Source organism: Microcaecilia unicolor, chromosome 7 (assembly GCF_901765095.1).
Source record: "Microcaecilia unicolor chromosome 7, aMicUni1.1, whole genome shotgun sequence".
NCBI lineage: Eukaryota > Metazoa > Chordata > Amphibia > Gymnophiona > Siphonopidae > Microcaecilia > Microcaecilia unicolor.
Genome location: NC_044037.1, coordinates 255,069,677 through 255,086,162, shown reverse-complemented (window position 1 = coordinate 255,086,162; position 16,486 = coordinate 255,069,677). Strand labels below are relative to the sequence as shown.

At 49.6% G+C, this 16,486-nt stretch overlaps 1 protein-coding gene across 7 annotated transcripts in view; it reads right to left on the bottom strand.

Annotated features, from left to right (window-relative positions):
* ORC4 (origin recognition complex subunit 4) overlaps positions 1 to 16,486 on the bottom strand; it is a 119,203-nt gene that overhangs the window by 60,995 nt on the left and 41,722 nt on the right. For all 7 annotated transcript variants that reach the window (XM_030209061.1, XM_030209063.1, XM_030209058.1 and 4 more), the window contains one exon: positions 14,191 to 14,266. In XM_030209061.1, the coding sequence (XP_030064921.1) occupies positions 14,191 to 14,266 (76 nt within the window). The remainder of the gene's footprint in view (positions 1 to 14,190; positions 14,267 to 16,486) is intronic.

Here is a 16,486-nt window from a genome sequence, read left to right as displayed (position 1 = left end):
TAGGCCATAAGGTCTTTATCTGTCTTCATTTTTCTCTGTTTATATGTCATTTTCTACATTTCAATACACACACTTCCATACTTTTAAACTGCAGCAGCATGACAGTCTCCCAATACTCATCATTCCATAGAAAATATTTTTGTTTTAAGAGACGAGGGGCATTTTTGATAGGATGACTAAATCTGATTTTGGATGTTTTGCTGGGTAGGAAGAGTGGCCCAGTGGTTAGGGTGGTGGACTTTGGTCCTGGGGAACTGAAGAACTGAGTTCGATTCCCACCTCAGGCACAGGCAAGCTCCCTGTGACTCTGGGCAAGTCACTTAACCCTCCATTGCCCCATGTAAGCCGCATTGAGCCTGCCATGAGTGGGAAAGCGCAAGGTACAAACGTAACCAAAAAAAAAAAATCAAACAGTGAAAATGACCATTTTCAAACCAGAAAAACGTCTAAATCTTTTTCTTTGAAAAATGACCATATTTCCTAGATGATGTGCTTAGTACATCTATCTTTTTAGACCATTTCCCCTCCACCCCAAAAAAGTCCAAGTGAAAAACGCACAATATCAAGCCATTGGGATGTAGGGAGGGCCAGCATTCCTAGAAAACTGGCCACACAGGCATCCCAGCAGAGCCGTAGGGCACCTAGGGGGGAACTGCAGTAGATGTACATAAAAAGTCCCAGGTACACATCTCACCATTATCCCTTTATACTGTATGGTGAGTGCTTTGAAAACCCACAAAAAACCTACTGTACCCAACTATACATCGTTACAATAGCCCTTATGGCTACAGGTGTCACACGTATGTGTGGTTACAGTAGGTTTTGGGGGGCTGACACTTTCTACCACAAGTGTAATGGTTAAGAGTGGCTTATGGGCCTGATCACCTTCTCTACAGTGCACTACACAGACCACTAGGCTATTCCAGGAACCTGCTTGCTGCTCTAATAGGACTGGCCATAACATCTGAAGCTGTCATAGAGGCTGGTATATACTATCATATTTACATCTTTGCGGGGTGGGAGGGAGTCAGTGACCACTGAAGGAGTAAGGGGGTGTTATTTTTTTATTCCTGCAGTGGTCATCTGGGGCACTTTTTTGTGGCTTGTTATTAAAACAGGTCTACACCAAAATGTCCAAGTTATAGAGCTGGGTGTTTTTGTTTTGTTCCATTATGGCAAAAGAAAGTCCAAGTGTTAAGGAACACCCAAATCCCTTCCTTAACATGCCCCTGACACGCTCTCTTGTGATTTGAATGCACTTCTGATGGACATAGAAAGACATCTAAAAATTGGTTTTGAAAGGTAAAATTATGTCTTACCTGATAATTTTCTTTCCATTAGTCCCTCAGATCAATCCAGAGACTTGTGGGTTATGCCCCTCCTCTAGCAGGTTAGATAGAGAGAACTCAGAAGTTTGCCTCAACTGAGCATGTGCAGCCATTCCAACTTCAGTATACGATACCAAAGCAGTAGGAAATTAAACTATAAAGTAGCCTCCTGCCTCTGACAGAGCAGCCAAACTTTTCTGAGAATTCTCCGAGCTGCTATGAAATAGAACATCACACTAACATCAAATTGGTCCAACAATAACCGGAACGTGAAGAAACTGACTTAAGTTTACCGAATCGGATAGCGCGACAACTGATCCCAGGGCGGGACTCTGGATTGATCTGAGGGACTAATGGAAAGAAAATTATCAGGTAAGACATAATTTTACCTTCCATAGCGTCCCCTCAGATCAATCCAGAGACTTGTGGGATGTACCAAATCAATCCTCATCAAGGGTTGGACTGTACTAACCCGGCCGCTAAAACCGACGCCCCAAAAATAGCATCCCGACGCGCAACCACATCAATACGATAGTGTCTTGTAAAAGTATGTAGCGACAACCAGTTGCCGCTTTGCAAATGCCCTCAACCAGAACCAGACGGACCTCAGCAAACGAAGCCGCCTGAGCTCTAGTGGAATGCCCTCTAATTTGAAGAGGAGAAATCTTTCCCATCAAAAGGTATGCCGACTCAATTGCTTCCCTAAGCCAGAGACATTGTGGCCTTAGAGGCCATGTTCCCCTTTGTACTGCCAGCAAAGAGAATTAACAGGTGATCTGACTTCCGAAACGGATTCGTTGCTTCTAGGTAACGAATCAGCACCCTGCGAACATCTAAATACCGCAACTCTCGGAAGGAATCCGGATAATCTCGCTTGAAAGAAGATAACACCACTTCCTGATTAACATGAAATCGTGCGACTACCTTAGGCACAAAAGGATGGAATCGTCCTAACCGATACCCCCGCTTCCGAGATGCAGAGAAAGGGATCTCTAAACGACAGTGCCTGAATCTCCGACACCCATCGAGCCGAAGACATCGCTAGCAGAAAAACTGTTTTCAAGGTGAGATCTTTCAAAGAAGACTTAGCCAGAGGCTCAAACGGCGACCGCTGTAAGGCCCTGAGTACCAAATTCAAATTCCAAGCTGGAACTACCAGAACTCGCGGAGGTCTCACACGTCCTACCCCGCGGAGAAAACGAACTACATCTGGGTGAGAGGCCAAAGACTGTTTCCCCCAAGCAGCCTCTAAAACATGCCAAAGCCGCCACTTGAACTTTCAAAGTGCTCAACAACAACTGTTTGCCCATACCCTGCTGCAAAAAGGCTAGGATAGACTGCAAAGAGGCTGCCTGGGGAGAAATCCCAGCCCCATCACACCAAGACACAAACATTCTCCATACTCTGGCATACGCGGTGGAAGTAGAACGCTTACGAGCCTGCAACATCATCCTAATAACTGCTTCCAGGTAACCCTTACGCCTCAGTCGCGACCTTTCAATAGCCAAGCCGTAATTGCAAATGGAGAGTGATCCTCCATTACCACTGGACCCTGCAAGAGAAGGTCCAGAAACCGACATAGATGAAACAGCTGTCGACCAGAAGACATATCAGATCCGCATACCATGGACGCCTGGGCCAATCCAGAGCAATCAGAATTACCGCACCCGGATGTCGAGAAATCCTGGCCACCGTGCGTCCGACCATCGGCCATGGAGGGAAAACATAGAGAAGATCCGTCGGCCACGGCTGAAGGAGAGCATCTATGCCCTCGGACCCAAACTCCCTGCCCCTGCTGAAAAACCGGGACACTTTGGCGTTGGACCTCCCCATCAGATCCATCACAGGAACTCCCCACCGATCCACCACCTGACGGAAGACCGACGGAGAAAGTTCCCACTCTCCGGCATCCAAACGATTCCGACTGAGAAAATCCGCCTGCCCATTCAGAACTCCTGCTATACGGGCTGCCGACAACAGCGTCAAATGACTCTCCGCCCAACGGCAAAGCACTGCTGCGTCCTTCGCCAGAGGAGCACTCCGCGTTCCCCCTTGGCGATTGACATACACTACTGCTGTCGCATTGTCGCAGAGGACTCGAACCGGACGATCCCTGAGAAACATCTCGAATGCCAAAAGCGCCAACCGGATCGCTCAAAGTTCCAGCAAATTGATCTGCGACTTGGACTCTGCTGGTGACCAAGTCTCTTGAGCTGCATGCCCGAGACAGTGAGCTCCCCAACCCGACAGACCGGCATCCGTCGTCACCACTTGCCAATCCGGGGTGGCTAGAGGCATACCCCGAAGCAAATTCTCTGGTCGTAGCCACCACCGTAGAGCAAAACGAGCCTGTGGCAACCACGGAATCTGTATCTCATAGTCCTCGGACAGGGGAGACCAAAGGCTGAGAACATGCCACTGCAACAGACGCATGTGACTCCGAGCCCAAGGCACCACTTCTAGAGTCGATGCCATGGACCAGAGCACTTGAACATAATCCCAGGCCCTTGAAACCGTCTTTTGAAGAAAGCGGGAAATTTGATCTGACAATTTCAACTGTCTCTGACCTGGCAGAAAAACTCTGCCTCGACCGGTATCCAGGAGAACACCCAGGTACTCCAATGTCTGAGTTGGGACTAGATGACTTTTTTGAAAATTTATCACCCAGCCCAGAGATTGCAGAAGAACTACTACTTCTCGAGTTGCCCTCACACTCTGCGTAAGAGGGAGCTTGTATCAACCAATCATCGAGATAAGGGTGAACCTGAAACCCTCTGGTACGAAGAGCGACCGCTACTACCACCATTATCTTTGAAAATGCGCTAGGAGCTGTGGCGAGCCCGAATGGCAGCGCCCTGAACTGAAAATGCTGTCCCGACACTGCAAAACTAAGAAATCTCTGATGAGTAGGCCAGATCAGAATGTGCAAGTAGGCCTCTTTTAAATCTAGGGATGTCAAAAACTCTCCTGGCTGTACCGCACCTAGCACCGAGCGAAGAGTTTCCAACCGGAAATGATGCACTGCCAGGGCCTTGTTGACCGCCTTTGGTCTAACACTGGACGAAAGGTCCCTCCTTTTTTTGGAACCACAAAGAAAACGAGTAACGACCAAGACCTACCTCGTCCGCTGGCACCGATAGCACCGCTTCTAACTGCAGCAATTCTGCTAAGGTATCCTTAACTGCCGCGCACTTTATTGCAGATTTGCAAGGAGATTCGAGATAACTGTCTCGCAGGGTACGAGCGAACTCTAGCTTGTAACCCGGACTTATCACATCCAGAACCCACGTCTGTAGTCACCCTGGCCCATTCCTCCCCAAACTGGGACAACCGTCCTTCTATCGGCGGACAGGACTGGACCAGGGCCCCATCATTGTGTACCTCTGCCTCCTGTCTGACCTCTGGAAACCTGAGGCTGGCTTCTGCGCTCCTGACGAAAGGTCTGCTGCTGTTTCTGCACAAAATCGAGATTTAGGAAAACCTCCGACCCTACCAGGCCTATACCTTATGGCTTCCTTAAACCATGGGCGAAACATTTTAGCCTGTGACTTTGACCTGTCCTCTGGCAGTCGACCCTTGGATTCCCCAAGATCCTTAACAATCTGTTCCAGTTCCTGCCCAAATAGCAATTTTCCCTTAAAGGACAAACGGGTCAAGCGAGATTTAGACGGCAAATCAGCTGCCCAATGTCTTAGCCAAATCCAGCATCTAGCCAAAACTGCCAGGGAAACTCCCTTAGCGGAGGCTCTAAGAATATCATACAGGAGATCAGCCAAGTAAGCCAACCCTGACTCCAGGATTGGAAGAACATCAACCAGATCATCCGAGGACGTCACCTTCTGCACCCAGGAAAGACACACTCTAGCCGCATAAGACCCACAAACCGAGGCCTGCAAACATAAGGTGGCCAATTCAAAAGAGGACTTAACCGCCGCCTTGAGCTTTTTCTCCTGCAGGTCCCTGAACGCCGCACCGCCCTCCACGGGTAAAGCCGTCTTTTTCGCTACCGCTGAAATCAAAATCAACAGCGGGCAAACGCAAGGAATCTACGTCCACCTTTCGCAAAGGACAAAGCTTGCCCATCGCCCGCGCCACTCGAAGACTAGCCTCTGGAAAATCCCATTGTGCCCTGATGAGCACGCGCATTGCCTCATGAATATAAAACAACCTCAGTGGAGCTCTAGTTCCTGACATAATAGACGTGCTCACCGCGAGCGGAATAGCGGTATCAGGAGCCGATAAGTTTAACACTTTTAACACCTGACCTATAAGCCCATGAAGTTCATCTTTCTTAAACAATCTAGCCGCGGTGGGGTCATCCCCCTCCCCCGCGGGCAGTTCACCTTCTTCCATGGACTCAGGCCCCGAGTTCCCTGACCCCGGGTCACCCTCGAAGTCTGAGTGACTCGAAACGTCGCCCGCCTCCTCTAGCAACACCCGAGCTCTTTTTGAAGGCTGCTGAGGAATATCTGGGCATGAGTAAACAGGCCCATTCAACATGGCCGGCGGCTGACACGCGCTCCCGGAACGGAGCAAAAACGCGTTATGTAATAAAAACAAATTCTGGGGGAAAACCACCCAAAACCGCCGGATCTGGGCTCAATACCGATCTGTTTTCAGGCATCGCTACTGCCAGAGAGCCCACTAATGCACTGCCTTGCTCCGAAGGCCCCAAAGAAAAAATGGCGCTGGCGGAGGTGTGCGTCGATGCGGAGGTAAGTTTTCCCGCCAAACTCTTTTCGGGTCCCCCCGATGCCTCAGCGGTTACCCCGCGTCCTCTGGCTCCGGAATAGCCTTTCCTGTGCTTCCTAAACAAGCCTCACAGGACCCCGACGCTGACCTCTGCGATCCACAACGCGAGCATCGCTTCACTGACTCTGACGGCACAGACATAACCAAAGCCCTATCTGATTTCCCCCAAGTGTTACTCACGTTCCAGCAAGTTTAACTGCAATTTCTCAGCAATAGGAAAACAACAATGCTGTGGGGGCCCGTCAGGCTCAAAGCTTTAGAGTTTTTTTTTTTTTTTTTTTAAAGACAGGAGACTAAACAGCCAATTCCTTTCTTCAGGCTGACAGGGGGAGAAGGGTAGGGACCTGGCACCACCAGGTGTATCCCAAGCTGTGCCACAGCACCTCAACCCCAGAAAGATCTCAACACACCCGAGGGAACGGGATAGGCGTCTTTTCCACAGAGCTGCACTGTATGCTCCCTTCTACCTGCTAGAGAGAATACTGAAGTTGGAATGGCTGCACATGCTCAGTTGAGGCAAACTTCTGAGTTCTCTATCTAACCTGCTAGAGGAGGGGCATAACCCACAAGTCTCTGGATTGATCTGAGGGGACGCTATGGAAATAACATTTTTGTGAGAAAAATGTCCAAATGCAGATTTATGCCACTTTTTTTTCTCTTTTGAAAATAAGCCCTTGAAACCAAGTGACTCAACTGTTCATGTATATTTCTGCCTGCCAGTTTTAACTACAATCAGTGCATTTAGCTTAATTTGAAAGAATAGCACTGATGGCATGCATCACTCTGCAGCTCACTCCTGCTCCTTTAAGCTTCCAGGTCAGAACCAGTGCTGTAAAACTGGCACTATGACATCAAGCCTTCACTTAAATTTTACCTGGGATTTAGCTCAACATTTTACCCTCTCCTCCTCTTTATGGCTTAAGGCGATCAGCTAACTCATGTCAAAGTACAGGCCAAGTTAGATTCAGTTTCACTTCATGGACTTACTGTTGTGATTTTGTTTAAGTGATGCAGAGTTATAAAATCAGATACTAATGAAGTAAAGCCAGGACTGACTCAGTCTGTACATTAAGACAGAGCTATGTGATTACTATGTTACCACCACCAACTTAAGCAACAGTGTTAGAACTGAGAGATGAAGTGTGGCTCCCTAGGGAGCCCAGTACAAGCAGGCATCCAACTAGACTCTAGGCATCATTTATGAAGGCTGTGATCCCCATCCCTCTATAGCATCCAAAGCCTGAGCTGAGTCTGGGAATCAAAAGGAGTTCCTTCCCACAATAAAAGGCTAGCTTAAAATGAATATGAGTGGAGTAGAATGGGTAGAACTGAATCACTTGTTTACTCTTTCCAAAAATATTAGGACCAAGTAGTTTCATTATGTGCTCCCAAGTAAATTTAGAAGAAAGCAGAGAAAATATTTTTTCCACTCAACGTGTAATTAAATGTGTTGCCTGAGAAAGTGGTAAAAGCAGTTAGCTTAGTAGGGTTTAAAGAAGGTTTGGATAATTTTCTAAAAGAAAAGTACATAAGTCATTATTAAGATGGACTTGGGAAAATCCACTGCTTATTTCTAGGATAAATGCAGCATAAAATCTGTTTTACTCTTTTGGGACCTTGCCAGGTACTTGTAAACTGGGTTGGCCAGTGTTGGAAACAGGATATTGGGCTTGAAGGACCTATGGTCTGTCCCAGTATGGCAACGCTTATGTTCTTATTTTATTTAACTTTCTTACTAGGCTGGAAAGCGAATGCTACATACCTGTAGAAGGTATTCTCCGAGGACAGCAGGCTGATTGTTCTCACTGATGGGTTGACGTCCTCGGCAGCCCCCTCCATCGGAAAGTTTACTAGCAAAGGCCTTTGCTAGTCCTCGCGCGCCCATGCGTACTGCGCATGCGCAGCCGTCTTCCCGCCCGAAACCGGCTCGAGCCGGCCAGTCCAGTATGTAGCAAGACAATACAGTTCAAGGGAAGACACAACTCCAAAGGGGAGGCGGGCGGGTTTGTGAGAACAATCAGCCTGCTGTCCTCGGAGAATACCTTCTACAGGTATGTAGCATTCGCTTTCTCCGAGGACAAGCAGGCTGCTTGTTCTCACTGATGGGGTATCCCTAGCCCCCAGGCTCACTCAAAACAACAACCAAGGTCAATTGGGCCTCGCAACGGCGAGGACATAACAGAGATTGACCTAAAAAATTTACCAACTAACTGAGAGTGTAGCCTGGAACAGAACAAACAGGGCCCTCGGGGGGTGGAGTTGGATCCTAAAGCCCAAACAGGTTCTGAAGAACTGACTGCCCGAACCGACTGTCGCGTCGGGTATCCTGCTGCAGGCAGTAATGAGATGTGAATGTGTGGACAGATGACCACGTCGCAGCTTTGCAAATTTCTTCAATGGTGGCTGACTTCAAGTGGGCTACCGACGCAGCCATGGCTCTAACATTATGAGCCGTGACATGACCCTCAAGAGCCAGCCCCGCCTGGGCGTAAGTGAAGGAAATGCAATCTGCTAGCCAATTGGATATGGTGCGTTTCCCTACAGCCACTCCCCTCCTATTGGGATCAAAAGAAACAAACAATTGGGCGGACTGTCTGTGGGGCTGTGTCCGCTCCAGGTAGAAGGCCAATGCTCTCTTGCAGTCCAAAGTGTGCAGCTGACGTTCAGCAGGGCAGGAATGAGGACGGGGAAAGAATGTTGGCAAGACAATTGACTGGTTCAGATGGAACTCCGACACGACCTTTGGCAGGAACTTAGGGTGAGTGCGGAGGACTACTCTGTTATGATGAAATTTGGTATAAGGAGCCTGGGCTACCAGGGCCTGAAGCTCACTGACTCTACGAGCTGAAGTAACTGCCACCAAGAAAAAAAAAAAAAAACCTTCCAGGTCAAGTACTTCAGATGGCAGGAATTCAGTGGCTCAAAAGGAGGTTTCATCAGCTGGGTGAGAACGACATTGAGATCCCATGACACTGTAGGAGGCTTGACAGGGGGCTTTGACAAAAGCAAACCTCTCATGAAGCGAACAACTAAAGGCTGTCCCGAGATCGGCTTACCTTCCACACGGTAATGGTATGCACTGATTGCACTAAGATGAACCCTTACAGAGTTAGTCTTGAGACCAGACTCAGACAAGTGCAGAAGGTATTCAAGCAGGGTCTGTGTAGGACAAGAGCGAGGATCTAGGGCCTTGCTGTCACACCAGACGGCAAACCTCCTCCAATGAAAGAAGTAACTTTTCTTAGTGGAGTCTTTCCTGGAAGCAAGCAAGATGCGGGAGACACCCTCTGACAGACCCAAAGAGGCAAAGTCTACGCCCTCAACATCCAGGCCGTGAGAGCCAGAGACTGGAGGTTGGGATGCAGAAGAGCCCCTTCGTCCTGCGTGATGAGGGTCGGAAAACACTCCAATCTCCACGGTTCTGCGGAGGATAACTCCAGAAGAAGAGGGAACCAGATCTGACGCGGCCAAAAAGGAGCAATCAGAATCATGGTGCCTCGGTCTTGCTTGAGTTTCAACAAAGTCTTCCCCACCAGAGGGATGGGAGGATAAGCATACAGCAGGCCCTCCCCCCAATCCAGGAGGAAGGCATCCGATGCCAGTCTGCCGTGGGCCTGAAGCCTGGAACAGAACTGAGGGACTTTGTGGTTTGCTCGAGATGCAAAGAGATCCACCAAGGGGGTGCCCCACTCTTGGAAGATCTGACGCACCACTCGGGAGTTGAGCGACCACTCGTGAGGTTGCATAATCCTGCTCAACCTGTCGGCCAGACTGTTGTTTACGCCTGCCAGATATGTGGCTTGGAGCACCATGCCGTTCCGGCGAGCCCAGAGCCACATGCTGACGGCTTCCTGACACAGGGGGCGAGATCCGGTGCCCCCCTGCTTGTTGACGTAGTACATGGCAACCTGGTTGTCTGTCTGAATTTGGATAATTTGGTGGGACAGCCGATCTCTGAAAGCCTTCAGAGCGTTCCAGATCGCTCGCAACTCCAGAAGATTGATCTGTAGATCGCGTTCCTGGAGTGACCAGCTTCCTTGGGTGTGAAGCCCATCGACATGAGCTCCCCATCCCAGGAGGGACGCATCCGTGGTCAGCACCTTTTGTGGCTGAGGAATTTGGAAGGGACGTCCCAGAGTCAAATTGGAGCAAATCGTCCACCAATGTAGGGATTTGAGAAAACTCGTGGACAGGTGGATCACGTCCTCTAGACCCCCGGCGGCCTGATACCACTGGGAGGCTAGGGTCCATTGAGCAGATCTCATGTGAAGGCGGGCCATGGGAGTCACATGTACTGTGGAGGCCATGTGGCCCAGCAATCTCAACATCTGCCGAGCTGTGATCTGCTGGGACGCTCGCACCCGCGAGACGAGGGACAACAAGTTGTTGGCTCTCGTCTCTGGGAGATAGGCGCGAGCCGTCCGAGAATCCAGCAGAGCTCCTATGAATTCGAGTCTCTGCACTGGGAGAAGGTGGGACTTTGGATAATTGATCACAAACCCCAGTAGCTCCAGTAGGCGAATAGTCATCTGCATGGACTGCAGGGCTCCTGCCTCGGATGTGTTCTTTACCAGCCAATCGTCGAGATATGGGAACACATGCACCCCCAGCCTGCGAAGCGCCGCTGCTACCACAGCTAGGCACTTGGTGAACACCCTGGGCGCAGAGGCGAGCCCAAAGGGTAGCACACAGTACTGGAAGTGGCGTGTGCCCAACTGAAATCGCAGATACTGTCTGTGAGCTGGCAGTATCGGGATGTGTGTGTAGGCATCCTTCAAGTCCAGAGAGCATAGCCAATCGTTTTGCTGAATCATGGGGAGAAGGGTGCCCAGGGAAAGCATCCTGAACTTTTCTTTTTCGATAAATTTGTTCAGGGCCCTTAGGTCTAGGATGGGACGCATCCCCCCTGTTTTCTTTTCCACAAGGAAGTACCTGGAATAGAATCCCAGCCCTTCTTGCCCGGATGGCACGGGCTCGACCGCATTGGCGCTGAGAAGGGCGGAGAGTTCCTCTGCAAGTACCTTCTTGTGCTGGAAGCTGTAAGACTGAGCTCCCGGTGGACAATTTGGAGGTTTTGAGGTCAAATTGAGGGTGTACCCCTGCCGGACTATTTGCAGAACCCACTGATCGGAGGTTATGAGAGGCCACCTTTGGTGAAAAACTTTCAACCTCCCTCCGACTGGCAGGTCGCCCGGCACGGACACTTGGATGTCGGCTATGCTCTGCTGGAGCCAGTCAAAAGCTCGCCCCTTGCTTTTGCTGGGGAGCCGCGGGGCCTTGCTGAGGCGCACGCTGCTGACGAGAGCGAGCGCGCTGGGGCTTAGCCTGGGCCGCAGGCTGTCGGGAAGGAGGATTGTACCTACGCTTGCCAGAAGAGTAGGGAACAGTCTTCCTTCCCCCGAAAAATCGTCTACCTGTAGAGGTAGAAGCTGAAGGCTGCCGGCGGGCGAATTTGTCGAATGCGGTGTCCCGCTGGTGGAGAGACTCTACCACCTGTTCGACTTTTTCACCAAAAATATTGTCCGCACGGCAAGGCGAGTCCGCAATCCGCTGCTGGATTCTATTCTCCAGGTCGGCGGCACGCAGCCATGAGAGCCTGCGCATCACCACACCTTGAGCAGCGGCCCTGGACGCAACATCAAAAGTGTCAAACTCCTCTGGCCAGGAATTTTCTGCACGCCTTCAGCTGCCTGACCACCTCCTGAAAAGGCTTGGCTTGCTCAGGGGGAAGAGCATCAACCAAGCCCGCCAACTGCCGCACATTGTTCCGCATGTGTATGCTCGTGTAGAGCTGGTAAGACTGGATCTTGGACACGAGCATAGAGGAATGGTAGGCCTTCCTCCCAAAGGAGTCTAAGGTTCTAGCGTCCTTGCCCGGGGGCGCCGAAGCATGTTCCCTAGAACTCTTAGAGACCAGACCTTCTTTAGGGCCAAATCCACAACTCCAGAGTCATGAGGCAACTGAGTGCGCATCAGCTCTGGGTCCCCATGGATCCGGTACTGGGACTCGATCTTCTTGGGAATGTGGGGATTAGTTAATGGCTTGGTCCAGTTCGCAAGCAATGTCTTTTTCAGGACATGGTGCAAGGGAACAGTGGACGCTTCCTTAGGTGGAGAAGGATAGTCCAGGAGCTCAAACATTTCAGCCCTGGGCTCGTCCTCCACAACCACCGGGAAGGGGATGGCCGTAGACATCTCCCGGACAAAGGAGGCAAAAGACAGACTCTCGGGAGGAGAAAGCTGTCTCTCAGGAGAGGGAGTGGGATCAGACGGAAGACCCTCAGACTCCTCGTCAGAGAAATATCTGGGATCTTCCTCTTCCTCCCACGAGGCCTCACCCTCGGTGTCAGACACAAGTTCACGGACCTGTGTCTGCAACCTCGCCCTGCTCGACTCGGTGGAACCCCGTCCACGGTGGGGGCGTCGAGAGGTAGACTCCCTCGCCCGCATCGGCGAAGCTCCCTCCGCCGATGTAGTCGGGGAGCCCTCCTGGGAGGTGGCCGCGGTCGGCACCGCACGCGGTACCGACGTCGGGGACCTCAACCTGGGCGATGGGCCAGCCGGCGCCGCGCTCGACGGTACCGGAGGCGCAAGCACCGCCGGTACCGGAGGGGTAGGGCGCAACAGCTCTCCCAAAATCTCTGGGAGAACGGCCCGGAGGCTCTCGTTCAGAGTGGCTGCAGAAAAAGGCTGAGAGGTCGATGCAGGCGTCGACGTCAGAACCTGTTCCGGGCGAGGAGGCTGTTCCGGGCTGTCCAGAGTGGAGCGCATCGACACCTCCTGAACAGAGGGTGAGCGGTCCTCTCGGTGCCGATGTCTACTGGGTGCCGAATCCCTCGGCGACCCAGAGCTCTCGGTGCCGACACGGGGAGGAGACCGGTGTCGATGCTTCTTCGACTTCTTCCGAAGCATGTCACCGGAACTCCCCGGCACCGACGAGGACGTAGAATCCATCCGTCGCTTCCTCGGGGCCGAGACCGAAGAGGGTCGATCCCGGGGGTGCTGTACCGCAGGAGCCCTCAGGGTAGGAGGAGACCCACCCGAAGGCTCACCGCCACCAGCAGGGGAATGGACAGCCCTCACCTGCACTCCTGACGATGCACCTCCGTCCGACGACATCAGCAGACGAAGTCTCGGTACCACCGACGTCGATGCAGTCGCCCGATGCCTAGGCGCCGATGCAGAGGTCCGATGCCTCGATGCAGTCGATGGAGCGGCAGCCAAGGGAGATGGTCCGGACGCTGACGACGTCGATGCACTCGATGCCTCCGGTGCCGATGCCGACGAAGAGCCCGAGAACAAAACGTTCCACTGGGCTAATCTCGCTACCTGAGTCCGCCTTTGTAACAGGGAACACAGACTGCAGTTCTGAGGGCGGTGCTGGGCCCCTAGACACTGAAGACACGCAGAGTGCCTATCAGTGAGCGAGATTACCCGGGCGCACTGGGTGCACTTCTTGAAGCCGCTGGAAGGCTTCGATGTCATGGGCGGAAAAATCACGCCGGCGAAATCAAAAGCCGAAATGGCGAAAATTGAAGCACCAAATTTAGAGGGAGAAAAATCTCGACCGAGGCCAAACTAGGCCTACCCCGACAACGAAAGAAAACTTACGGGGCAAAACTTGAAAAATACGGGAAGGGCAGAGAACCCGACAGGGTCTTCCGGAACACTTCCGGAGCGCTTCCCAAACTTTTTTAGAAGAAAATACACGAAAAACACGTCGAAAAGGACGCGCGAGGTCGACTCTCTGGGGCACGAACGGCGTAACACGACCGTACCGAGCGCGGACGAAAGAAGACTGGCCGGCTCGAGCCGGTTTCGGGCGGGAAGACGGCTGCGCATGCGCAGTACGCATGGGCGCGCGAGGACTAGCAAAGGCCTTTGCTAGTAAACTTTCCGATGGAGGGGGCTGCCGAGGACGTCAACCCATCAGTGAGAACAAGCAGCCTGCTTGTCCTCGGAGAATCCAATTTACACTCAAGATATGTTACAATATAAAAACAAAAATCAGTACAAACAACAATATCTAATTTGCTGGTTTTTGCATGAAATAGACTAGATAAAAACACATCACTAGCAAGTAATACAATCAATACACTTCACTACTTACCATTCAAATGAACTTGCAGAACATTTTCTTTTATTTGTTTTATTTCTCCAACTTCTTTCAAAGCATCATTCAATAACTAGTGAAAACAAAATAGCAAGAGATACAACATTTTTTAAATGCAACTAAACACTGTGTCCCTAACAGCTTAAAAGGGGCCCTTGTCCTGCATTCACCACATCAGGCCGCATACATATATTCATTATATAACAAATTACAAACAATCATTCAGCTGTGCTTCTTATGTAGATTTCTCGCATACCTTTTCAGTAGTAGTTTAAGGAACAGCATCAAACTCTGATTGAAATCAAAAGCACAGACTTAGTAACTTATACTGGCTACAGAGAAAAGTGGATTCTTTACAAGTTTAGACCAATGAAAGGTATCCTATTTACTTATTGGGATTTATTAACTGCCTTTATGAAGAGATTCAGCTAAGGCGTTGTACAGTAGGTAAAGCTTAACATAAAACTTACAATTTTGTTACCCATGTAATATATATATGCCACCTATAACACAGTAAAATGAAGCCAGAAAGAGATCCGAATGGTCCATCCAGTCTGCCCAACAAGGTGGCCAGTGCCACATCTGCCATTCTGTGCAGGCCAAAGGACATCCATGCTTAATTACTGGTTGTCAAGTCTCCACCATGCCAACCACGTAGGCAGCCGAACATGGAGTCCTAGAGAAGCACACATCCCAAGTATCAACTTACCAGTCAAGATGTCTTCATCCCCCTCCCCACCGCAAGATGTACAGCACCCTCACTCACAGCATGTGACAAAGCGATCTAACACACTGCCTAGCTCTGATAATAGAGAGAATAGATTTTTCTAATTGCTTCTTTTCCTACACCCCGCTAACTCTTGCTACAGCATTCTAACTTTGTGAACAGGTTCTGCCAGTCCTAGGTATTAAAAAAAAATATATATATATATATAGCTTTAGTCTCCCAACTGGTATTAAATTTGCATTTTACATTGATGAAACTGCTATAATTATTGGGAATATTTAGATTTACAAAAGGAAAGTTATATTCTAGCTGAATTTGATTGTTGGATCAAACTAAATTTGTTTTATCAAACTGTTATCATTGCTGGCCACACCTAGAGAACCTTTTTTTTGGATACAGCACTTGGCTGACTCGTGGGACTTTTAGTCCCACCCATCCTCCCCAAGGTTTCCTATTCATATATAGGCAAATCAAAAATCATGAACTTTACTCTTCAGTCATACACAGGCAATCTTGCAGACTGTTAACTCTATCATAGTACACCTGTTTATACCCATTCCAACCAATCAAGATAACTTATTCTCTGTAATAATTATGGTGCTTTAGTTCCAGGCAAACCATCTTGAGACTTAAGGCTTAAGTATTTATTTGTTGCATTTGTATCCCACATTTTCCCACCTATTTGCAGGCTCAATGTGGCTTACATTAATCCGTGATGGATATCACCATTTCCGGAATGAGGAATACAAAGTGGTATTGCATTAAAGTTCATAAGTCACAGAGTAGATTAAACAGTCATGTATACAGAATTCATTTTCGGAATAAGGTAGTATTGCATTAAAGTTCATTAGTGACATGAATGAAGCAGTCGAGTGAAGAGAGTTTGGTTTTGTCCACTTCCGGTATAGGTTTCGTTGTCTGGTATTTAGGATGGCTCGTTGTGGTATGCCTTATTGAACAGGTTGGTTTTCAGTGATTTTCGGAAGTTTGTTAGGTCGTGCATTGTTTTTATGGTGTTTGGTAGTGCATTCCATAGTTGCCTGCTTATGTATGAGAAGCTGGATGCTTATGTTGAATTATATTTTAGTCCTTTGCAGCTGGGGTAGTGGAGATTCAGGAGTATGCGTGCTGACCTTTTTGTGTTCCTGGGTGGTAGGTCTGACATGTAGACCGCCTCGCCGTGATTGATTTTATGAACCAGAGTGCAGAATTTGAATGCAATACGTTCTTTAAGTGGGAGCCAGTGTAGTTTTTCTCTTAAGGGTTTGGCGCTTTCGTATTTCCGAATATGAGTCTGGCTGCTGTGTTTTGGGCAGTTTGGAGTTTAATGATTTGTTCTTTGCATCCGGCATAGATTGCATAAGTATGGCCATACTGGGACAGAACAAAGCTCCATCAAGCCCAGCATCCTATTTCCAACAGTGGCCAATCCAGGTCACAAGTACCTGGCAAGATCCCAAAACAATACATTTTATGCTGCTTATTCTAGAAATAAGCAGTAGAGTTTTCCCAAGTCCATTTTAATAATGGTCTATGGACTTCTCATTTAGAAAGCCATCCAAACCT